This window comes from Mauremys mutica, chromosome 19 (genome assembly GCF_020497125.1).
Source record: "Mauremys mutica isolate MM-2020 ecotype Southern chromosome 19, ASM2049712v1, whole genome shotgun sequence".
Classification (NCBI taxonomy): domain Eukaryota; kingdom Metazoa; phylum Chordata; order Testudines; family Geoemydidae; genus Mauremys; species Mauremys mutica.
In genome coordinates this window covers 11,093,304-11,119,428 of record NC_059090.1, presented here as the reverse complement: position 1 = coordinate 11,119,428, position 26,125 = coordinate 11,093,304, and the positions used below count along the sequence as shown (strand labels likewise).

Here is a 26,125-nt window from a genome sequence, read left to right as displayed (position 1 = left end):
GAAGAGAGAAGTTAGTACTCTACACATCCAACCTGAAACCACTCCAGAACCAGAGACAGTCAGAAACGTATAAGGTCTCAGTCCAAGGTTTGACATGCCTCCCAAGCACCACAAAGACAAAGCAAAATTCAGTGTGAGAACGTTGGGCTTGAAGGGTTCAAGAAAGGAAATTAGCAGGTAAAATATAGAGACATATTAGAAACAGGCTCCAAAATTCCTCCAGGATACGTAATTCATATAGACCAGTGGTGCTCAACCTATGGTACATTTAGCAGAGATTGTACGTCAAACGGTTGATAAGAATAAGGATCCACTCTAACTACTCTGAGTAAAATTGCAACTTTGGCACACTGTTCTTTTGAGTTTTAGATATATGGTAGGGCTGCAAATCTGAGACTTGCTGAGACAATACCAGCTGATTCTAAATGGACCAGCCCAAAGCATTTTCAGTGCCTCGGACAATCTTTAGCTATGAGGACACGAACAAAATATAACCCCCATCTTCTTTCTGTGACCCAAGACCTCTTGATGCTAACTGGCAGGGCACAGGGTTCCCCTGGGTTCACCCAAAGGGGTCATATAACATCTCTCATGAAATCCTGTGTTACATTGGTCATCATAATCATTGAGAGATGTATGTATGAGAAATATGTGAGCAGTTATATACAGTATTTAGTAAAAATTAGGTTCTGTAGGTTTGTGAGTTAAGGTAGGTCACCAAAGGGTGGTCCACATACTCCAGGCAAGCAGGGGGGAAAGAGATGCGTATCTCACTCTGGCTGGTCATATGCAAATTGAATATTGTGTGGTTCATAATGGATGCCCATTTACTATCTGGGCAAAATGCTAATCAATAGGTAGAGGGGACTGGAGGCAAAACCAAAACCAGCAGGATTTATCCTGTTCTGGAGTAAGACAATCTGGGGTGCAGCTGAACCCCAGGAATTCCTTCAGTCTGTCTGGATAACCTGCCAGCGGGCTTGGTCTTCTGAGACGGGATCTCAGCCAGACTGGTTGAAAACACTGGGAAAAAGACTTGAGGCAAGCTGTCTTTTAAGAGACAGTGGAATGCCTTGATAGGTAAGTCAAGGCTCTAGAAAGCAGGTTATGATTTTGTTTTATATGTAACCACTTGTTTCCAACAGTCTCACTCTCTCTCATTTGTATCTCTGTTCTTTACTCATCAACTTATTCTGGTTATCGCTTTCTGTATAACTAAGCACTGTGTGTTAAGTAGAAGGTGATTCTGGGAAGCTGGTGTGTGCTCTTCCTTTGGGAGGAGCAAATCAGAGTTCTGTGAGAGTTCAGGGGAATGGGGTTGAACACTCCAGAGGGATGCTCAGAGGTTGGCAGGTGCCTATTGCTAACCAGAGAGGGCAAGGCCTGTGCTGCCAGAGGCTGCTGGTTTCAGGGAGCTGACCCCAGGCAGGCACTGACAACACTTCCTCACACTAAGGGCAGGTGGTGGCGAGAGGCCTCACAACCCCTCAGAAGCATCCTTCTAGCTCAGTGCAGAGGGGCCATATCACCCTAACAAAGCTTTTTGTTAACCAAGAGTTCTTTATACATTACAATGGGATCAACTGCCTAATGAAAACATCAGCAGCATGTTCACTGGGCCAGAGCATCAGTTCGTGTTAATCGGCATCGCTCCCCTGAAATTTAGCCAGTTGTTTGCTAGAGATGAGGACACGCTGCCTTATCTTGTTTCCTAAGAATATGAATTGGACCCCAACCATTCCATAGCCTGGCAGGATTCCTCACGTAGCTGAGAGACCGGAACAGTCTTACAAATGTAAACCAGAAGATACTATGGACCAGATCCTCAGCCAGTGTAAACTGTTGCAGCTCCATTGCAACCCATGGAACTATGCCAATTTACACCAGATGGGGATTCTGGACTTACATGTTTAGAAAAGACCCCGGAAGTACAGGAGCTATTGAGACTTACTGGAGTTGGTTTATAATCACCATCCGGATGTGCTCTCGTGCTTTCAGGATCTTCTCCAGCCGGTGGATGTCATAGGTGTTGGGGTTTCTAAAAGGGATATCATCTGGCAGACCAGTCACTTCAACAGCATCAGGACTATCCCTGATCAATTTGTATGGCACCAAGACTGGCCGGTTCAATCCCAAAGCCTCTCCTGCAACAGCAGAATAGAGGCCAATGTGACAAGTGAACATTAAGTGGAGGCCTTTGAACCCTGAGGTAGTATTTCAAAAGCAAGATTATGGATTTTCACTGGACTCAATGCAATTTTCCTAGACATTTCATATTTTGCTTAATAAACTGTTTTCAAAGTGTAAATACCAAACCACTTACTGAAGAGAATGGATTTGCTATTCAAGGAAGGAAAAGACATCCCCCTGAGGGAATTTTGAAAGCTTTCCAATGTCTAGGATTGGCAGAATTCGATTTTTATTTTTCATAATTTGATGGATAATAGAAATGTTTGTTTTTAAGTGTTTTAAAGATTTTTATTGATTTAGATGTTCAGCTGTTTGAAATTACGGTGGGTATCAGACAACAATTCTTTAATGACAGTAAATACTGAGATTCAAAAGGTTAAAGCTTTATAACCATTAAAACACCAATTGTCAATATCATATGTCAAAATATACAAAATAAATATCCTTCAATCAAACTCCAATAAGTTCTCAAGCAGCCTTGTTCTTACTTCGCTCTGCTGTACATTTTGATTATTATTGATGGAAATATTTTTTCTTCTGTGTGTAATGAAATCAACGTTTACTGATAAAAATCAAATCTTTGCAAGCGTACCAATGTCTCAGCTTCTTCCCTAGAAGTCAGGAATTCACACAAGGAAAATACACCCAGGGCCTTTTTAGGGCTCACTGGCCAAGCCAATCAGTTGCAGGTTTAAGAGTCAGAGGCACATTATAATGGTAGTGCCTAGAGTTTTGGAAGTCAAGAAGATTGGCTTCACTATGAGATTTCAACATTACTGGGATATTGCTTTAAATGAGCTCTTGGATAAGTCATACTTCTGAATATCTGCACTCAAACTTCTTGCAAGGAGAGAAAAAGAACATTTATCGGCTCGATCAGATTAAGTTACAACCCCTCTTTTCTTTTCACTAGCCCAGCCCTTGTAAGGGATACTAATTTCTTACGAGATGATGAAATTGCTTCATGTCTGTCTGTCCTATTTATTGTCAGTTTCCATGGTCCCTGTTAAGCAATCTTGCTATTTAGGCACAGTTGGAGGCTATTATGAAATACACGTAATAAAGCATTTACATACACATCCCATATCTGTATCCATAGGTATCATCTAAATACTCACGGTCATAACATAACCTGATGCACCAGGGATGCCCACACCCTCAAAGAACGTGGGTAAGGTGTTCTGTTCCTGATCAAGTTATGTGAAAAGTGACAGCCCACAGTTGCAATATATGCCGCTTCATCAGCATTTACTGATAATCCCTCTTATACCTTCTCCATTTCCAGAGACACGAAGGGGTCAGAGGGGACCTCGGTGTTAAAAACCCCAAGGCTATACTTTGACAATGCAAGCGCTGCAGGTTAAAGTTTTGTTTTCTTTTCATGAAGATCATCTTTACCAACTGTTCCAAGTCCCACCAGACATTTGCTGTTGGGTAAGGTCTGTTCAGGGAATGCACTGCTCCTTTTCTAGCTCCTGTATCGAAGGGACTCTGTTACACCAGCTCAGACCCAAGATCCATCCAGTAGAGAGTTTTGTCCCGGATGCGTCAGAGGAAGATGCAGAACACCAAAGTGGACAGCTATGGAATAACCTGGTAAGCTGGGGCTATGCACCGTTTTGGGGCTGGAACTGGGTAATACAAACCAAAACCGGACTTTGGACTCTTTGGCCCTGATTCTGATCCCACATACAACAGTGGTACAGAAGCATATTCCCACTGACTCTTGTGGAGTTACTCCTGGATCTACACTTTATACAGCTGAGCGGAGTCAAGCCCCTATCTCTTAGTCTAACTCATGCAATAAGCATATTACACAAATGGACAAGGAGCAGTAACTATACAGCATAGGTCCTGGAAATTGGGATGCTACTGCACCCCCTGGCTTGAAGTGGTTTCCATTATATACAGGGTTGATTGTTTGGTTCAATGGCTCTCAGCATCCTGACTATAAAAATTGTTCCAGCACCCCGGCTATACAGTGGAACAATACTCATTTAGCAAACAGGTGTTAGTTTTACATCTGGAACTTATCCAGCAACAGCCAGACTGTGTGTGCATGAGAGAGAGAGGGAGGGAGTGGAATGGGGGAATCACCCACAGCTATTGCAATGAGAGAAGAGTCCCCCTTGAATTCTCTTTTTCATAGGCGGCTGAAGCATTTGTAACAGGAACCTCTATGCTCCCTCTCCCTCCCATGACTCAGTAAGGATCACTTTCCCCGCCCCCCCACCCTTCTATGCCGCTGTTGTTCAATAGCTGGCTCTTCCTGCTGGAAACCAACAGACTGACTCAGTAACCTAATATTTTCCTCTACATGGAACATCTGCCACAGGTTCTTTATTCCTTGCCTGGATTAGAACAGCTTCTGAACTTGATGTTGAGCAGTTTGCAGAGTGGCAGATGAAGCACTCTGCCTTCATACCTATCCATGGCCCCACAAAGCCGCGGGACCTCCTGGTCAACCTCCTCCTTGCCCTGGCTAAAATGGCCATCTACACAACCAGGGAGAGGAGGTTGGCCAATGGAGACTCCTGTGACTGTGGGGCTTGGTTCCGATCCTCTGTCCGTTCACGCATCCGGGCAGAGCTCCTCTGGGCGGCGTCCACTGGCTCCCTTGACGCCTTCGAGGAGCAGTGGGCGCTGTCCGGGGTTCTCTGCTCGGTGTCCCTGTCAGGCTCCCTTCTTATGACCCTCTGACTGCACTCCTGTCCCTGTTCTTTTATTAGTTGTCCCCCGAAAATAGTGGGTTTCTGAGGTCCTGTAGATCCTCCCCTTAGGCTGTGTGTGGGGGGATCCTTTAGCATTGGGCAGGCTTCCACCCGCCCGGTTCCCAGAAACCCTATAGATACCATTGGCCAAGCTACAATTCCACATCCGGCGAACGACCTATACAACTTGGTCACTTGGGTGCGTAACCGTTACATTCAGGAACCCGACACCTAAAGCAGACGCGGTCATTAGCTCTGCCGGCTGAGTCCATCTGTGGATCCTGCAGATTGAGAGCTACCCCGGAGCACGGCACAAGGCAATGTGGTTTTTCCAAACTGCTTTGTGCCTGCAATACTTGTTGTTTCATGCATAAGGAATAAATATAACGAGATGAAAGTATTATAATTACTCCTAATAACCACGGCCTGGACTGAATACATATTGAGGCTAACAGACAAAGGGGAAGCAATTACCAGAAGTGTCTAAGAGGTTTAGGATCCCGAGCCCCACTGAAAGTCAAGTCACTTCTACATATTTACAGAAGATAAACAGTCTGAAAGCCAAGGAATGTGTAGCCCAGGCCATGGTTATTACCAAGTATAACTCTAAGGCTCTGTACAGAAATACAGGGCTCTTCCACTGAGTCACTCTAGACACAGGTGCTAACATCCTGCCTTCATAGTCAGGGTGATTACTGCTGAGTCATGCCAGCATGTGGATCCAATCAGCATTAACCAGGCTACAAAGGGGGATAAGGGATGTGGGGGGAGTATTTTATTAAGTCCAAGAAAACAAGTTTCAGAGTAGCAGCCGTGTTAGTCTGTATCCGCAAAAAAAACAGGAGTACTTGTGGCACCTTAAAGACTAACAAATTTATTTTAGCATGAGCTTTCGTGAGCTAAAGCTCACTTCTTCGGATGCATAGAATGGAACACACAGACAGGAGATATTTATACATACAGAGAACATGAAAAGGTGGAAGTATGCATACCAACAGGCAGAGTCTAATCAATTGAGATGGTGGAATGGTTGGGTCATTACACCAATTGAATCTATTTCCCTATGTTAAGTTCTCCTCACACCTTCTATGGGCCATCTTAATTATCACTTCAAAAAGTTTTTTTTCCTCCTGCTAACGATAGCTCATCTCAATTGATTAGACTCTGCCTGTTGGTATGCATACTTCCACCTTTTCATGTTCTCTGTATGTATAAATATCTCCTGTCTGTGTGTTCCATTCTATGCATCCGAAGAAGTGAGCTTTAGCTCACGAAAGCTCATGCTAAAATAAATTTGTTAGTCTTTAAGGTGCCACAAGTACTCCTGTTTTTTTTCAAGAAAACAAGCCATCTCATACAGTAGAGGTGCTAGAGGGAACATTTGGAGCCAGCCAAACTCAGGCTGAGGTTTATGTTGTGTTATATTTAAGTTGGCCATGAAGGCAATCACCAGGTAGGAGGTGAGTCTTGGAAACTAGGATGTGTGGCCCAGATCCTCAGAGGTTTCTGAATTTAGGAGCCTAAATACCTTTGAGACCTGAGCACATGTGCTCTGTTGAGGACAGGGGCATGACCTTAGCCCATTCCTATGGCGTTAATTGGTTGCACTGTCAGTTTGTCACATTGTGATGACCAAGGAATCTGTCTATGTGCAATTTATGGATTCTATGTGATACTATGAACTCTCTCTGTATGTACCTATGTCAAACTACAAACTCCATTTGGACTGTAAGGCTGCCGTGTGCCTTCTGTGCCACCTCTAACTTCAAGGGGTGGTGACAGGGGGCTAACAATGGAGGGTCGTTAAACCTTGATAATGTCCTATTCAAATGGAAGCACTCTTGGACAAAGAGCTGACTACCACCCAGGGCAAACCAGTTTTTCAAGTCTTGGCTCCAGAAGAGTGGTGATTAAGCAACAGATCCCCCGAGGGGGGGTGGGGGTGAGGGGTTGCGGCTGACCAGAGGGTTGCATGGAAAAGGAGACAGGAAGTTATAAAAGAAGCAGGTCTGCTAAGTTGGAGGCAGCACCTTTCTCTCACTGACCAGAATAGGAAAAGAAGCAGGGGGTAGAGGACTGTAGTCCAGGAGAAGGGACTGACCAAATCTCAAAGAACACTGAAGAGTGGTGAGGAAACTCAGGCATGGCATTACAGGTCTTAGATCTGTGTATCTCTTGGAACAGTGATTGTTTTTTTAGTAAGCCCTTTGCCAAGCCCGTGCCTGTTTGCTTCAACTATTGAGACAGGTTTCAGAGTGGTAGCTGTGTTAGTCTGTATCAGCAAAAAGAATGAGTCCTTGTGGCACCTTAGAGACTAAAATTTATTTGGGCATAAGCTTTCGTGGGCTAAAACCTGATCCAGTGCATCTGATGAAGTGGGTTTTAGCCCACAAAAGCTTATGCCCAAATACATTTGTTAGTCTCTAAGGTGCCATAAGGACTCCTCATTGTTTTTTCAACTATTTTATGTCCCTGGACGGATAATCAACCACCAGAATGCTCACAGGAGTGGAGATCTGGGGGTCAGTACTTGTCCTGGGGGTCACAGCTAGGTCACAGGATCCCTCTTCCAGGAGGGATATCCGAGTCTGTCCCTGAACCAGAGCTTGTGTCTGAAGCTTATCCAGGGACAAAGGGATGCTCAAATACACATTGACCCAACACAGCAGCCTGGTAAGTGCCCACCAGGGGGAGCATGATCACGGCTGTGACACACGTCCTACTGAAATTTTAAATGAAACAATCCAACTACATGGGCTGTTCGACTGCTGCGAGACACATTGTTCTATCAAACTTGAAGGCCCTTTTGGCCCCCTCGTATGGATCTGCAGATTTCTTCTCTGAACATCTGGACTGAATTTTTGTTTACACAATGTCAAAACCAAATGGGAAGGGAGGAGCCGGGGTATTCCCCATGTAAACCCAAACACTGGATAGTTCTGGCTTTCCTGGTCTGTAGGGCAGGGCCGCCCAGAGGATTCCGGGGGCCCGGGGTCTTCGGCGGCGGGGGGCCCCTTCCGTTCCGGGACCCGCCGCCGAAGTGCCCCGAAGACCCGCGGCGGGAGCCCCCCGCCGCCGAATTACCGCCGAAGCGGGACCCGCCGCTGAAGTGCAGCCCGGTCTTCGGCGGTAATTCGGCGGGGTGGGGCCCCCGCCGCGGGTCTTCGGGGCACTTCGGCGGCGGGTCCCGGAATGGAAGGGGCCCCCTGCCGCTGAAGACCGGGCTGAACTTCGGCGGCGGCGGGTCCCGCTTCCCCCCCGCCCCGGCCCCAGCCTCTTACCCCCGGCTCCCTCCTCACCCGGAGTCTCAGCGCCTCGCCGGAACAGCCGCAGCGTGTGGCCGGCGGGGCCTGAGCCCCGCCCCGCTCCGAGCCACGTGGTGAGGGGGCGGGGCTGGGAGCTCCACGCCGAGCGGAGGGAGCTGAGCTCAGCCTGGAGCTCCCAGCCCCGCCCCCTGACCACGCGGCTCGGAGCGGGGCGGGGCTCAGGGGTCCCGCCGGAGACTCGGCGCTTGATGCGCTGAGGCTCCAGGAGAGGGGCGGAGGCGGGAGCCTCCGCTGTTCTCTTGGGGGCCCCTGCGGAGCCCGGGGCCCAGGGCAAATTGCCCCCTTTGCCCCCCCCTCTGGGCAGCCCTGCTGTAGGGCAGGAATGAGAACATCAAAAGAGGGAAATGTGTTTCAGGCGATTAGCCCTTGCCCTTTCTACTGCTTGCCACTCTCACTTTCTTGGCATTACTGCTGTTATTTTTGTTTCTCTGGGGGTGGTGGTGGTAGGGAGGCAGGGATGTTCTGCTCCAGAGCAGGAGGTTGAAGCAGCATTTTTGTTGCTGGCAAATAGGCTCCTGGACTGAGCATTTTCAAGCTCTCAGAGCAGGCAGGTTATAGCAGACAGCCAGAGTAGATCTGTTTGCTTGATCACAGCATGGGAGTTGAGAAATCACCATAGTGCGATTCCGTAAATCCCTGCACTCGGATGGGCTAATAGTTGACACTCAATACAGCGTACAGGGACTTGCATGATATTTGAGAAATAACTGTAGAGTGGTTATGCTAATCAGACCCCCAGAACCACAAGGGGGGGAACAGCTATTCACAGTTATGCGCCAGTAACTATACGACATCCCAGCTCTGAGACAATTACACTGCTAACTGTTGTACAGAAAGCTGCAGGGTTTTTTGGTTTTTTATTGCTACTGCATGTTTGCAAGGGTTTGAGGTGGAAGTGCATGGATTATAGGACACAGAGACAGCCTGCAAACTGTATTTTCCAATACCACCTTCCTTCAGCTCCCTGGCCTACTTCTCTGCCACTGTTCCACGCATGTTTTCCCAAAACGTGCCTTGTGTCTGGAGTTTTGGCACATCGTGATTGAGCCTTGCTGTGCAGCAAAGAGCAGGCAGAGGTGGGGTGCATGTCATGCTCCCAGGAGTTAAGAGGCAAGTGCATTTGCTGACAGGGCCAGCTTTAAGCCGATTCCCCCACTTCCCCGGAATCAGGCCCCACGCCCGTGCCTAAGAGGGCCCTGCACCTTAGGTGTCTTTAATTATTTTAATTTTTTTTTACTTGCCGGGGGAGTGGTCCGGTCCGGGGCTTTGGCAACATTTTGGTGGCGGGTGCGTGTGTGTCTGGTCCGGGACTTCGGCAGCATTTCAGCGGTAGGGGGTCCTTCGGTGCCACGGAAGACCCAGAGCGAGTGAAAGACCCCCTGCCGCCGAAGTGCCGCCGAAGCCCCGGACCGCCGCCGGGTATTCGAATCGGGCTCCGCCGTTCATAGAGCCGGCCCTGTTTGCTGAGCACACCATTGTTTATTCCAGCTTGTCACATCTTAAAAATGCATCAGCGGCTGATGTAATACTAAAGAGGTTCTATTGCCTGGACACGTTTCTCCATCCCAAAGACCGAGATGTAGACAAGAAGGTCCCAGTCCCAGCTGTCAGTCACTGGTGAAATGAGGAATGTCTCTAGAGACGAGCTGAAACACGGGGCAGTGAGAAGAAACCTGTGCCCCAGCAAGCTGCCATGTGCTCGGTCCATAAATAGAGCACTTCAGCCTAATTAACTTTAACTCTAGCTGCTCTCAGTAAGAAACTGCAAAGAGGCAACTCACCGTATTTTTCATTGAAAAGCTCTTTCACTTGCTCTCGGAGAATCACCTTTTCTCCAAGCCTGTTTGCATCATCCTCGTCTGCAAAGAGAGCAAACAGGGATCAAGTAGCCCACTTAGTTCCCCCCGCCAGCATAATCAACAACAAAGCAAGGTCCAGAGAACGTGTAATCTCACTGCCCACAGCTGCTACATCCAAGACGTAATAGATTTCAAACTGCACTGTTCCTTGCCTTGCACCTTGTGTTCTCTTTCATACCTGTGCAGAGTGGGTATAAAACGCTGTCAAATCTGCATTTGCCACGCACTTACACGAACAATAGCATTTTACATCCACTTTGCAAGGCTGTAAATGACAGCACAGTAAACAAAGCAACAGAGATGCAGGCCCTTAGAGTCCTGAGTACTCCCACAAGTGATATCAAAGAGTGAGCGCACTTTGATAACCAGACTCCTAAGTCCAGGGTTGTTTTATAAATACATCACATGATCAGCCTGGCCTTTCTAGCCTTTTTGAATTATCCTCATCATGCCAAACTTCATTTTTCTTTATTCTTTCATTTTATTGACACAGTCACTTAGACTTTTTGCTGCTATTCAGCATCCTTAGGGAGGTTCAGAGAAACACAATTGAATCCAGAATGTGATCTCTGCAATGCTTTCCCAGCCCTGAGACTGACAGGTCCTGGTGATAAATCAGCTGTCTTTTCCATTCCTCTCTCTAATTCATACAAACAGTGAATAGTTTCACACAAACACACACACACTCCCCTCTCCTCGCCCCACCTCCAAAATCAGAAGATAGTTCTTGCATCTATAAAACCCAGATGATCAATGAACTGGGTAGGGTATCTTTCAAGATTACATTGTCATTTACTTCAGCTGCATACTTGCTGGCTACCTAGTGGAAAGCATAGTCCAGTATTCCTAATAGAGAGTCATCCTCTTGAAATTAACTTCTCTATCTGTCCACAGTTAAATTACTCCTGGAAGACATTTGCTGTCTCGACAAGTGCAGAATTTGAGGGGAGGATGGCTGGGGATCACAAGGCTAGATGAACGTGGATCAGTGGCACATACATTTCCACACACACAAAGCCTGCTGATGTATGAACCATCCTTTCTGTTTCTAACACAGTTAACAGTTCAGGGTAGGATACGGTGATCTGGGCATGTGATAGATCCAAGTGGTCCAGGGAGCTGAAGTAGGAAGGGGGGCGTATTTCAAAAACAGTAATATAGACACTGTGTTAGCACAGGAAGGGCCACCTTCATATCCCCTCTCCCCAAGAGTCCTGTTGTTCTGTCTGAGGTAAGATTTAATACACATTTTAGGCTCATTACTAGATTGTAAAATATGTTTTTTGTTATGGTACTTTACACAAGGCTGTGTTTGTCTAGGGTTGATAACAGGTTGGGACAGGGTCTTTCAGTGATACCCAAAGAGAAACAGTACACTTGCAAATAGGACTAGAATACATTCTGGGATGAACCCGAGCTATAGGAGCAGCCCAACGGCCGACTGTTACAAAGAGTGGTCAGAGTTTGCTCAACCCTTCATTTCCCTGGCCCGCAGAAATGGCATTTTCAGGGTCCGGGAATGAAGCTCCTTTGAAGTACTCCTCTCAAGCAGCCCTTTCTGGCTAATCCAGCTGAATGTGGGGCTGCAAGGAAGGGAACAATATCAGAGGACCCCGTTCCCTGTTATCTCCCTCCAATAATATCTTTAACAGACAGATTCTTCCTAGTTATCAATTAAGATTGGAAATTGGCCTTAATATTTAAGCGAGGAGAGTCAGCTTCCAGTTAGTGTCTGAAAGATTGAATACTCTGGTAGGAAAAAAAAATACAGTGTTGAAAGGAACGCATATTGTGTCCTGCACATGTACATAGGCAGGTTTCATACAGGACATATTCATCTGACTACACAGACATGGTGCACAGATATTGACCGTTTATTTGATCACTGCTGTTTAACTTCAGCAGTAATATGCTCGCAGCCTCAATTCAGGAAAGCATGTCAGCACATGTTGAAGTGCTTTCTTGAATCAGGGCCTGAGTTGCTTCAGCATCATCTTCAGAGCGCTGGGTTTTGTTCTTGTAGAACTACTGTCCAGTGTGCTTGGCTTTTTCACAGTTTGTTTGCCAACCACCTCAGAGTTGAGGTCTTCAATACTGCCAATACCAGACATTCAAAAATCCCGAGTTAGGCCCCCAAAGTCATGAGATTCGCTTAACAACCGAGAGATTATGTTTTTTAAATTATTTTGGGGTGGAGGGTGTCTTTTTCTTTGTCTTCAGTTTCTGCAGCTTTAGGATGCACTTCACTCAGGTCACATTTCCAAGGTTCTCTCTAAAACCAGGAGGGTTAGAAATGTACTTTTAAAATGAAAGCTGAGATTCCCATGCCTCCAGGAGTTGGGGCTTTAAGTAAAACAGAAAGTAGCGTGAGATTCGCAACAGAATCTCAAGAGTTAGCAATATGGCATCCTCAAGCGGGAGGGACAGCTCAGTGGTTTGAGCATTGGCCTGCTAAACCCAAGGTTCTATGATTCCTGACTACCTCATGTGCATAACCTGAAGCCTCAGAGCACAGCCTCATAAAAGCTTCTCCTCTGAGCTGCTGAGATTAGAAGACAATAGCCCTGTATGCCAGATATTGAACTCAGAAAGCAGGAGTTCGTTTTAAAAGAAGCCCGAGGAAAATTAGCAGCTCGTATTCAGCGACCACAATGAAGAAGCTTGAAAGGAACATGCCAAAAATTGGCCACAAGGAACTGATTTCAAGAAAGAAAATAAGAATTTTTCTTTTGCTCTCCAATTACAGTAGGCATGTGTTTTAGCCAGGGCTGTAGTAGGCTCTTCAACTGTAACACCTGCACATCCCTTTCTACTCCCTCTGTGACTCTCCTGTTATTTATGCTGTTTCCTGGGCATACGGATGTATAGATGGTAGCAGACAAAGAAAGAAATATCAAAATCAAGTGGTTTTTTTGTCGTCTAACTTTACAGCATTTTGATTTCTCTGGGATTTAAAAAGGTGAAGCTTTTGCCCTTTCGCTAATCCTCCAAGTGACTATCAAAGGAAAAAGATCTGAACTTGTTGTCTATCCTGGGGTTGCTTTGGTGATGGTGTGAGGCTCCTAAGTTGGTACCAGGTGACTCAAACTAGACTACCACAAGTGGGGGGAAATTCAAATTGAGCATGCACAACAGAGAAGCCAGAGAGGAAGTACAGAAAAATGTAGGGCTTTCACTAAACTGTGCTTTCTTGTAACATTTCTTTTTACAACACAGAGTCACCAGTACTGGGCTTCGAAGCAATCACTATTTCTCATTCCGGTCTGCAGCCGGCTCTAACCGGACATTTTTCAGGGCACAATGTTCATTCTCTAGGTGTAACTGGGCAGGAGAGAACCTGATTTGGCTTTTTACATATTTGATGTTGTAATATAATTGACTCAAGAAAACCACTAGCATTACACTCTGGTGTACCGATCCTGTACAGCAAAGCATTGGTATACAAACCTTCATGGCACAGCGCGGTACTATCATTTTTAATGGACTTTTTAAAAATAAAACAAAGAAAGATGGTGGCCAAAATATTTCATTCCTCGAGTGGGTGCTTAAGGTTAGGATTCCAAATCTACAGGCAGGCACAGAAATAAAAAGATTATCCAGCTTCATGATGCTTTGTTGATTTGGCCCATGTGCAGACATGGAGAGTCTAATTTTAGTTTTAGTTTTGCCGACTGGATAGAGTAGTTCAGGGGAGGGTAATGTAAAATGTGAGGGAGCCTTTCACCTCCACTTGACTTGAATTCAACCCAGGTCAGCAGTGAGTACCACCGAATGGTTGTTTGGTGCCCTACATAAAGTGAGTCAATCGGTTCTGGTCCAGTTCCTGGTGTGCAAATGTCCGTGTTATTTACAAATGAACACCCCCACAATGAGTAGCCTGCACTAAATGCACCCAAAAAAGGAAGGGAAGAAAGTCTAGAACACAAAGAATACCTATGTGAACTGAGCCAATTATGGTTTGAGCCTTGGCCTGCTAAACCCAGGGTTGTGAGTTCAATCCTTGAGGGGGCCATTTAGGGAACTGGGGTAAAAATCTGTCTGGGGATTGGTCCTGCTTTGAGCAGGGGGTTGGACTAGATGACCTCCTGAGGTCCCTACCAACCCTGATATTCTATGAATTATCAACACAATACCACCAGGGTAAATGGAATCTGCTGGCAAACTTCATTAGGCCCAAATTAACAAACCAATGGTACTTAAAAGGCTCAACATATGTTTCCTGAGTGTAATTATAAATATGTAGGAGCATGTAATTAACATGTAGAGGCATGGGGACAGATTCCCATTGGAGAAATAAATGTAGCTCCACTGATGCCCATTGAGAAATGCCTTCCTGTATAATACACACAAATTATGCAAGTTCTTGTTTGTGTTAGTCCATTATCACATATATTAAGTCAATGGAGCTACGCCGATTTAAACCAGCTGAGGATATGGCCCAGCATGTGCAATAATTTAAGTAAACAAGTACTAGCATAATTTGTATGAACTGCACAATAAGACTTCTCAATAATTAATCACTTGGATGGCATCAATGAACTAAGCATAGATAAGCCAGGTCAGTTTGCCTAGAGCAGAACTGCCACTGATACCTAGAAACTACAACTGGTGCTTGGAAATGCATATCATAATTACAAAATATTTGTTAAATGCATCTTGTATTCATTCAGCTCTTGGTGCCATCGGGGAAACAGTGCAAGGGAGGGGAAAAAAACACCTGCAACTTTGGGGTGTTTTCACAGTTTCAATCCCTTATTAACAACACAAATACATTTCTTGTCTGCTACCATCTACAGTGCATCAACTGAGCTACGTACCATTCAAAGCAGCGTAAGCTTTTTCCAGTGACGTTATCCGTCTAGGGGCTACAGCACAAGTTAAAAGGAGAGAAAGAGAGAGAGAGCAATGAGTGCTGTTTCTCATTAGTTCCTTTGCACAATATTCAAAAACAGCACAAATCCCAGTACCGCATTATAATGACAATATGAACCTTCTCTGGTCTCTAATCTCATTGGTGGAAAGATCTCATCAGCAGATAAATATTACTATGAGAACTTTATAAACATGATCAGGTGGCATAAAACAGGCCCCAGTTCAGCACAGTATTTAAGCATGTGAATAGTCCCATTGACTTCAACAGAACTACTCAACTGCGTGAAGCTAAGCGCATTCTTAAAAGGCATTGTTGGAATTTGGGCTGTGTTGATTACAGGATCCCTTTCTCAACATGTTTCAGTTGTTTTGATACACTGCTGGTCCTGCTGAAGGAAGAAGCCCTCTAACCCGGGATGCAATTAACTTTAACATTAAACATATATTCATTATCCTGAATACGCATGGAGTGAAACTGACCCTGTGCGGAGGGTCGCCCCAAGGGCTATGCTCTTCAACCTTAGCTTTTGGTCTTGGGTGAGAAATGGTGCCGAGAACTGCACAGGGCTGAATTACACACTGGGTGCACAGCACCTTATTTGCTCGTTCTCTTTCCAAGCTTAGCCAGGATGGAAAGACTCATTTATATTTCAGGGAAGCCTGCCACAGGCATTCAGGGGAGATATTGCAAACCACTCAATCACCTGCAAACATGCCACATAGTCACCTCTGAAGTATATGTGACATCATGTGAAACATACACGAGGAAACCAAAATCTCCCCATATGGGGAGCAGAATGTCTGAAGTCCTTAAATGTAAATATAGCTAAAAAAGGAGAATAAATGTCCTAGGGGGAACTTATACAGGCAAAGGATGAAGAGTGAAAGGAAGATTCCGAGAACTGCCTTTCTTAGCCAGTGCTCTGAAGAGTATAATAGAGAGATTAGAGTCCTGCATGAGCTTTGATTTCCTGCCAGACTCAGCTTCCAGGCTGCAGTGGGGAGAAAAGAGCAGGATAAAGGGGCAAACGTTGTACCTTGCTAGAGAAAAGGGACTCTGCAGTGCATTTATTAGATGGCAGGGTGAGAGCGAGACCTGAAGCTGACTACTGACAAGGCAGTGGAGGTTGCAGCGAGGAAAATTCTACGGCTAAAGCAGATGAAAAGTAAACAGGATAATTGTGTTAGTTCTGTAGCAATAGGGAGGAAAACAGAGAAAACGAGACCCCTAAGGAGATGCTGGCTCTAGTCACCATCTATGCAATGACAAGTGATATCAAAAAGGAATGAATTTCCTGGGGAAAACCAACAGCAACAGAGCTAGGACCAGAATTTGCATTACAGGCCAAACAAAAATGAAGCAGATCCTGATGATAAAGCTGACAGTTCCATGGGGAGAGGAATGTGAGGTGCCGTGGCAAACAGGCTAATGAGGAGGAAAGTCTGAGCAAGCTATGGTAATGACAGAGGCTGGAGGTGATGGTGACTGGAGATGGATAGAAAAGTACCCAGCGTGAATACGGTTACAGAGAAAGAGCAGCATTCTGGGCACTGAAGAATTGTGAGAGACAGAGAGAGAGAATTCACTAAGTGGAGATACAAATAGTCTGTTAGGTTCTACATAAAAGCAAACATTTCAAACAAAAGCTTAAGAGAACCTGCATTGACATAAATGAGATAAAACAGAGAACAACAACATTTTTTATATTCCTCATACTGAATGCATAAGTCTCTATAATCTCGTGCCCAGCCACTTGCAGTACAGACTCTTATTTAGCTCAGTAGAGTCAAATCAAACAGAAAAAGAATGGTTACTCACCTTCTCGTAACTGTTGTTCGAGATGTGTTGCTCATGCCCATTCCAACTAGGAGTGTGTGCACCACGTGCACAGTCATCGGAAAGGTTTTCCCCCCTAGCAGCACCCGTCGAGTCAGCTGGAGTGGCACCTTCATGGTGCTCAATATACATGACCCAGCCGACCCGGCGCGTCCTCAGTTCCTTCTTGCCAGCTACTCCAACAGAGGGGAAGGCGAGCAGGTTTGGAATGGATATGAGCAACGCATCTCAAAAAACAACAGTTACAAGAAGGAGAGTAACTGTTCTTTCTTCTTCGAGTGATTGCTCATATCGATTCCAACTAGGTGACTCCCAAGCCTTACCTACGCGGTGGGGTCGGAGTTATGGAATCACTGATTAGAGCACTGCTCTGCCGAAAGCTGCATCATCTCTGGTGTGCTGGACGATGGCGTAATGAGAGGTCAACATATGCACCGAGGACCAAGTTGCTGCCCTGCAGATTTCTTGTATCGGGACCTGGGCCAGGAACGCCGCTGATGAGGCCTGAGCCCTGGTGGAGTGTGCCATAAGTGCCAGAGCTGGGATTTTGGCAAACTCGCAGCATGTGCAGATGCAGGACGTGATCCAGGAAGATATTCTTCACGATGAGACCGTGAGGCCTTTCATCCGGTCCGCCACCGCTATGAACAACTGGTTCGACTTCCTGAATGGCTTTGTGCGCTCGATGTAGAAGGCTAGCGCCCACCGAACATCCAGGGAATGCAGCCTCTGCTCACGGTTACTGGCATAAGGCTTAGGAAAGAAAAACGGGCAGGTATTTGTCTTGACTTGTGTGAAGAAGTGACACAACCTTAGGAAGAAAGGCCGGGTGAAGCCTAAGTTGCGCCTTATCCTTGTGGACGACTGTGTAAGGTGGGTCAGAGGTGAGGGCCTTCAACTCAGACACCCTGCGTGCTGAGGTAATGGTGACCAGAAGAGCTACCTTGTACAATAGACAGAGGAGGGAGCAAGTCACTTGCTGTTCAAAAAAGGGCCCCATTAGATTGGAAAGGATCAAGTTTAGATTAGTCCTTGGCTGTCTAATCCGGGGATGGAGATGTTCCAGGCCCTTGAGAAAATGTCCCACCATGGGGTTGGCAGCTACGGAGTGTCCGGATGCTCCTGGGTGGAAGGCTGAAATAGCAGCGAGGTGTACCTTGATGGATGATACTGCCAGGCTTTGTTGATTTAGGTGCAGTAGGTAGTCTAGGATAAGTGGGATAGGCACCTGTATCGGAGGTGTGTGATGCTGGGCAGTAAGAAGGAACTAAGGAGGCGTCGGGTCGGCAGGGTCATATATAGAGCGCTATGGAGGCGCCACTCCAGGTGGCTCCACAGCCAACCAGATGGGTGCTGCTAAGGGAAAACTTTCCAATGACTGCACGCGGCGCACGCACGCCTAATTGGAATGGATATAAGCAATCACTCGAAGCAGCAGCTTGGGCTTTGTAACCAGCCGGTGCAAATCACATTTCTGTGCAGAATGTCTCAGTTTGATGTAAAGCAGGGGACTCCATGTTCACTTTTGCCGATTATGGAGAAACCAGATGCTTTTGTCTGTAAGTGTGCAGAGGTTACGGTATTGCGATTTGCATCGGTTACTACAATCCTGTTATTTACCATCCTGGAACCAGACAGAGTTCTGCCAAAGATGCCTGAGGCAGCAGAAAAAGCTTCCTGCTGGCAGGGAGTGAGCTGAAAAGCAATAAACTCCACCACCCTGGAATTACAGAGGAGGGGGCTGGAAAGGCTCTCTAGGGTCCTGTCATCCATGACCATGGACCAGTACCCAGACTCTCTGAGGGTCAAACCCTCACCTTGTGTAAACGGTCATCGCTTAGCTGAACTCAATGGAGCTGTGACGATTTACACCAACTGAGGATCTGGCTTCTATGGACCAAGCTCCTAAAAGTTTAACCTAGTCTGCTCTTCAGCACCTCTTGTGTTGCCTCCTCATCCATCTCCTCCTTTGGCAAACTCCCGAATTGTGAAACTCTTACTCTGTGTGTAGTAAGGGTGGCATAGCTGGGGCCTAAGATCATTTATCCCCTACTAACATCTGTGTTTATGTTGCCTGGTGCTATACACTGAGGAGCAAGCTGCTACTCCTCAGTGTAAATAATGGGTTCACACTCTGGCCCTTCATTTTGTCCTCCGTCTTAATTCTAAACCATTACTTAGTGTTTTGCTCAATTACCGAGTTTAAATGACTCCTGGTTGCAGCCGCCCCTATCATGAATGTGTAAACAGTGGCATTACATCATAGAATGTAGGGCTGGAAGTGACCTCGAGAGGTCGTCTAGTCCAGTCCCCTGCACTCATGGCAGGACTAAGTATTGTCTAGACCAGAGGTTCTCAAACTGGGGGTCGGGACCCCTGAGGGGGTCGCGAGGTTATTATATGGGGGGTCGTGAGCTTTCAGCCTCCACCCCAAACTCTGCTTTGCTTCCAGCATTTATAATGGTGTTAAATATATTTAAAAGTGTTTTAATTTATAAGGGGGCGGGTGGGGGGCGTATTGCACTAAGAGACTTGATACGTGAAAGGGGCGACCAGTACAAAAGTTTGAGAACCACTGATCTAGACCATCCCTGCTCTTAAAAATCCCCAGTGGCGGAGATTCCACAACCTCCCTTAGGCAGTTTATTCCAGTGCTGAACCACTCTGACAGTTAGGAAGTTTTTTCTAATGTCCAACCTAAACTGCCCTTGCTGCAATTTGAGCCCATTGCTTCTCGTCCTAGCCTCAGAGTTTGAGAACATTTTTCTCCCTCCTCTTTGTGACAACCTTGTATGTACTTGAAAATTGTTATGTCCCCTCTCAGTCTCCTCTTCTCCAAATTAAATAAACCCAATTTTTTAAATCTTCCCTCTAGACCTTCACTCATTTTTGTTGCTCAGCAGAATAACTCATTTGAACTAAATGGGGTTCCAGACGACAAGCTCCCTTTTCACTCCTCCCCTACGAACGATGCTTCCTGTGCCCTACGTGGCTCATTGCCTTTGTATGGGCAAGGCCAGATTCTGATCTCAGTGACCCCAGTGTAAATCTGAAGTAACTGCACTGAAGCTACTCAACATTTTCACCGGTGTAACCAAGAACAGAGTTCAGGTCACTGACCCTATACTTCTTGTTTATATATTTTCTCTAGGCTGTACATGGTTTGTGTCACAAAACTTCTTTTCACGTATACTCTCTCTAAACACTTAATATCTTATTTGGACTCCTTTTTCTAATACTGACAAGCCCCCAATTGACACAGCTCAAAGTGTGGCTTACCCGGGGTCGTATCAAGAGCAATTATTAACCCCCTGTTCTTACCTGTGAGATTCCTATTTATACAGTCCAACATCACCACTTAATGAGCTCCAATAAAATTTGCTACTGATCACCCCCTCCTCGAGCCTTCTCAGTGTTACTAATGGTAGTTGTTTATTAATGGCATCACACCACACTTCGAGGGCCCAGATGAGATCGGTGCACCACTGTGTTTATGGTGCCAGGCGCTGTGCATGCAGAAAATAAGAGATAAGTCCCTGCTCCGAAGATCGTACTGTGTAACGACACAAGACAAAGTGTGGGTGGAAGGGAGGATCTGCACCCCCATTTTACAGATGGGAACTGAGGCACAAGGAGAACAAAAGGTGAAAGATTAAGCAGTCCCTCCTACACATCTTTATCTTGAACCGTCCTGCTATTCCTGCTGCACCCTCTTTCCTCCTGCTCAGCAGAATCATCAGACTCGGTTTGCACACCCAATTTACATGGCTTTCAGCCAGCTCATACCACTGTCTAACTTCACCACTGAGTCTGGCCCAGAGGTTTCCATGGGAGTTTGATCTGCTTACACCAGGGCTGCATTTAGCCCAGCATGTGTAGAGAGGTGACAGTGAGAAAACTTTGCGAGAATTAGAGTGCAAATAAGTTGGGCAATGAGAAAAAGAGGGGACAGAGCTTTCAAATTCTACCAAGAAAGCAAACATAAAAGAGGGGAATGAACATGGTATGGGCCAAGTTACTTGTGCAACTGACAATCAGTCAAGATAATTGGCCAAGGGACCAGGCTTAGCCTCCTACTTGAAGGTTACCAGTCATTTGGATCACAGGTAGTTTAGAAAGGAGCGAATATGGAGAAATATACAACAGTTTTCCCACCTTGGACGTGAATGGATACCCTACCTCACAGTGGCCCCTCATCAGGGGAGCAGAACATCCCCACTTTCAATAAACTAGGGAAGTGCTACATAGATGCAAGTGGAAATGGGTTTAGCTGCTCTGAGCACTGAATCCCCATTCAACAATTCACATAAACCATTCAAGCATGAAAGTTATGACTGAGACACTTAATCATGACCATCTAATGTTCAGCCTTGGAAACCAAGCAATGGTTCCCTGGCTAATGCTCCCAGCCCATTTGAAAGGTGAGTACAGAATGTTAATTATTCCTTGCCCACCAACACTTGGTTTCTGAAGAGTTACAAATTTGATTTGCCCCTCGGTTGTGATTTTCTGCCTATTAAGCTTTCCTCACTGCACTAACTCAAGGAAGATCCTCATGTGCCAGGGGCTACAAAAAAGTCACCCATCATAATCTAAAAGACAGCCTCACAGTTTCATCCTCTGCTGTGAATTTACAGGCACATATGGGGGCCTATAACAGGCTAGAAGTGTTGCCTGAAATCTGTTAGCGGATCTTCAGCCAGCTGACAACGTGTTATGTGGGTTCTGCTGACTGAACAAGGCAGATGACTCACTAGTCCACCTGCATATAAGGTAGCTGGGAGTGACTTTTGGAGGGAGAGAGGATCTAGGGTGTGGACTGAACACTTCTGAGGGAGGAGCCTGTAAGAGCAGCCAACCCCGGTGAGAAGCCTTGAGCTCAACTTTTGTTTATTGCTGAATTCTTCCATTAACAAATCAAAACTCCAGAAAGGCAGTGAATTTCGACTCTGCATACAGGTATGCAGCTGTCCAGCTACCTTGCTATGCCCACAAGACAGGTAGCTGGATGTCTACATACCCTCCTCTGTGCTCACAGTTATTTGCAGGCACAAAAGAGAAGACCCTTTCAAGACCAGGTCTTAAAGCTCCACAGTAGATCCTTTTTCTGCATTGTACATCTGTACAGACTGTAAGCTCCTTTAGGATCGTGACTTCAACTCTGGCCTGGTCTACACTAGGCGTTTTTTAGGATGGGGGGGGAGGGGTAAATCACTGAGACAGTGGCCTGCCTGTGTATGGCTTCATGAGCCATGGCATCAAGGGGTACTGGGTTCTATCTTGCATAGCATCAGGGACACCATAAGTACTTAACCAATATAATATCAATAATCTTACCATGGTGGAATGTATCACTGGGACATTCTCACCCCTGCTGATTAGGTAGCAACATCTATCTGAGAAAGGGAAGAACATGTGTTCTACAATGGACAGCAGAATAAGCTGGCATTGAATGAGCAGACAGACATAATATTCCAAAGTTAAATGTCACAGCAATGCAAACTGGCAAGTTACATTTAGGGGAAACGTTTAATGCATGTTATTCAGAGAATGTAGCATGGACTCTGCAAATATCCAGCTTTTTAGGAGTACTGATTACAAAGAAACACAAAAGGAGGAAGTATTTGTTTTGGTGGAAAGAAAACCAGCCAAAGACACTTCCAACATTTCAGATGAACCCTTCATTTTTTGTTTGTTTGATCTGAAAGCTTGATTAAAATAGAAAAAGAAAGATAATTAAGGTCCCGGTCCAACAAACACATATGCTGAACTTCAAGCGTTTTAGTCAGTTCACTGAAGTCAATGCAACTGCTCTTAAACACATGAACATACAACCCAAAGGGATCTCCTGGCTCATCAAATCCAGCCTGCTCTTGTTGCAGGCAATCCCATTATACAATCTGATTCATAAATATATCAAACTCCTTCTTAAAATTAGTTAGGTTGTATGGCCCCACGACTTCTAATGGCAGGCAGTTTCAGAACCTCATTCCTCTGATGGTTAGAAACCTTCTTCTAATTTCCAGCCTGAATTTATTCATGACCAGTTCATACCCATTTATTCTTGTGCCAACACTGTCCTTTACCAAGCTCCTCTCCCTTTGCACTCTTTACCCCCTTGATTATTTGAAGGTAAGCACTTGAGTAAATGCTTGCAAGACTGGGACCTACGCGAAAGAATAGTTGCTGTGGGTGACCACTGATAATGCTGTCAACACTGGACATAATTGGAGGATGTGTGTTCTCTGAAGAACATGGCAGAATATGAGATTCTGGCAAGGAAAAGGGGAGGTGATCATTGAAACAAGACAAAAGAAAAAAATTAACGGAGTGAGTTAGCTGGTAATCACGTTATTACCTTCCGATACTTGTGAGGCCACTGCACATGCAAGTGAAAGAGAAAAGGAAAAACAACAAAAGCAAAAGAAAAGACAAGTTCAACTGGCTGGGATGAAGACTCAATGTTTAAAAAAGGCTATGAAGTTGCACAAAAATTTACATGATCCGTTTGATTTTCCACCTTCAGACTACATCAGTAATAGCTTTAACATATATTTATTTCATCTTGTGGGGCGGGGGAGAAGTTAAGATAAGAAAGAATCCTCCCCCTCCTGCTTCTCTTCCCGTTCGGTACCAGGACTGGGAGGGTAAGATAGAGCACCTGGGTCTGAACTTCAAAAAGCAAGGGGAGAAATAGAAATAAATGTCCCTGAACTATGTTATGGTCAGGTCAATGTGAGATCAAGTGCTTTTCCCTGTTTGTTAGGAGTTTCGAAAGGGAGATGTGCCACATCAAAGTCTGGTGGAGGATTGCAAAAAAAAAAAAGATGTGTGTTTTTTTTAATTAAAGAACACCGCCTGCCCTACTTTATTAATTGGAATATGGGAAATAATCTGTCAGTGTGGTGCAGAGTTTGGGGAATAGGACAGATGGGGCTGGTGTGCATTTTCAATCAAAGCACATAAAAATTACCATACAGAAAGATTTTTTTTTTTTGTGCTAGATTACTTATGCTTGATATTTTTTTTCAAAGGCTCAAATTAAGCCTGTTTTGTATCTCTGTGCCTCAGGAAAGAAGAAAAGAAAGAATTTATAGTGTTTATAGTGCTGGAATTTCAACCCCCACCTCTTCCATCTCCTTTTATTTTAATACTGAAAGATCATTCCAGTCTAAAAAGGATTCCAAAGGACTTTTCTCTGAACAGATAACATCAGTGGATTGAAAATTAATCAGAAAATTAAAATTAAAAACCTGAAAGTAAAGTTTGTTATTAAATACTTATTTTGAGGGCTATCTCCAGCTTGATGGGACTCCTTCCCAGGGTAGCTATGGAGGTACCAAAGCCTGCTGCTGATACTGAAGCCCTATTTTGATGGCTTACTTGAGAGTTAAATAGCATATATAAGATTTGTGCAGATCTATAGTTAAAAGTAAGGACACAGAGACCCAGCCGGTGTGTCTCTAGCTCAATGGCTGTAGAAGACTTCACTCTTTTGGAGGTGAGAATTTCAGAAGAGCTGGTCTGACTTTGCTCCCGCAGGTAAAACTCTCCGTGACCTCCAGGGGAGCGGAGAGAGGCCAGTCGAGCTACAATACTTATTTGACCCATTACCAGAGTAGCTGAGCACCCCCAAATCTTTAATGTATTTATCTTTACACAACTCTGTAGGCAGGGCAGTGCTAGTACCCCCAGTGTATCGATGTGGAACTGAGGCAAAGCGACTTGCCAAGGTAACACAGGACTCTGGGGCAGAGCAAAGAATTGAATCCAGGTCTCCCAAGTCCCAGGCTGGTCTTCTAACGACTGGACATCTGTCCAACCTTCGGCTCATTTGAAAATCCCACTCTTTGATCACAAGGTTGCTGCAGGAACAACAATAATTAACACTTGTTCATAAGAGCCAAGGTGACTTAGTCCCATTCAGTACATAAGAATGGCCTAACTGGGTCAGACCAATGGTCCATCTAGCCCAGTACCCTGTTTCTAACTGCGGCTAGTGTCAGATGCTATAGAGGGAATGAACAGAACAGGAGAATCATCAAGTCATCCATCTTATATCGTCCAGACAGCTCTTGGCAGTCAGAGGCTTAGGAACACACAGAGCACGGGGCTGCATCTCTGACCACCTTGGCTAATAGTCATTCTTCATATTTGAGTTTCTTCAGAATTCTTAGTAGAACATCTTTTGGTCCTATGACTTATTACCATTCATGTATCAATTTCTGCCAAAACCTCTTCTAATCACGCCTCAATCTGGGACAGTTCCTCAGATCTGTCACCTAAAAAGAATCGCTCAAGTGTGGGAATCTCCCTCACATCCTCTGCAGTGAAGATGAATGCAAAGATTTAATTTAGCTTCTCTGCAACAGCCTGGTCTTCCTTGAGTGCTCCATTAGCACCTTGATCATACAGTGGCACCAGTGATTGTTTGGCAGCCTTCTTGCTTCTGAGTTACTTAAAAAATTGCTGTTAGTTTGTCTCTCTTTTTGCTAGTTTGTCTTCAAATTCTTTATTGACCTGCCTAATTATTCTTTTACATTTGACTTGTCTGAGTTTATGCTCCTTTCTATTTCCTCAGTAGGATTTGGCTTCCAATTTGTAAAGGATGCCTTTTTGCCTCTAACTGCCTGTGCTTACTCTGTTGTTTAGATATAGAGGTATTTTTGGTCCTCTTACTGTTTTTTGTTTGTTTGTTTGTTTTTTCTAATTTGGGGATATACCTTTAGTTTGCACCTCCATTATGGTGTTTTAAAATAGTTTCCATGCAGCTTGCAGGCATTTCACTCTTGTGACTGTTCCTTTTAATTTCCATTTAACTACTGTGGTGTATTTCTTTGATATTCTCCCCACCCCCCACCAAGATGTTAAATTTAATTACGTTATGCTTGCTGTTACTGAGCAATTCAGTAATATTCACGTCTAGGACCAGATCCTGTGCCCCACTTAGGACTAAATCAAGAATTGCCTCTCCCCTTGTGGATTGCAGAACTAACTGCTCCAAGAAGCAGTCGTTTATGCTGTCTAGAAATTTTATCTCCTGTTATTGCTGTCACCCGAAACTATTCAATAAAGAAATAATTTTAGATATTGGTTTCCACCAACCATTTATAGCCTTTGTTTAATTTACGCCCTTCCTCTCAGCTGGATGATGAAAACAGGCTACTCAGGGGTTGTCTTCACTACTGGGGTAAGTCGACCTAAGTTATATAGTTTAGGTCGACTTATCCTGGTGTCTTCACTGCACTGCATTGATGGGAGACCCTCTCCGGTCAACTTCCTTTACTCTTCTCAGAGTACTGGAGTACTGGGGTCGACTGGAAAGTGCTC

At 45.2% G+C, this 26,125-nt stretch overlaps 1 protein-coding gene across 8 annotated transcripts in view; it reads right to left on the bottom strand.

Moving 5' to 3' along the window:
* Positions 1-26,125, bottom strand: part of GTF2IRD1 (GTF2I repeat domain containing 1) — a 172,580-nt gene that overhangs the window by 3,826 nt on the left and 142,629 nt on the right. For 7 of the 8 annotated variants that reach the window (XM_044993681.1, XM_044993682.1, XM_044993680.1 and 4 more), the window contains exons 23-25: positions 14,904-14,951; positions 10,009-10,086; positions 1,952-2,144 (exon numbers count right to left, since the gene is read on the bottom strand). In XM_044993681.1, the coding sequence (XP_044849616.1) occupies positions 1,952-2,144; positions 10,009-10,086; positions 14,904-14,951 (319 nt within the window). The remainder of the gene's footprint in view (positions 1-1,951; positions 2,145-10,008; positions 10,087-14,903; positions 14,952-26,125) is intronic. The other variant, XM_044993684.1, reaches the window with a different exon arrangement.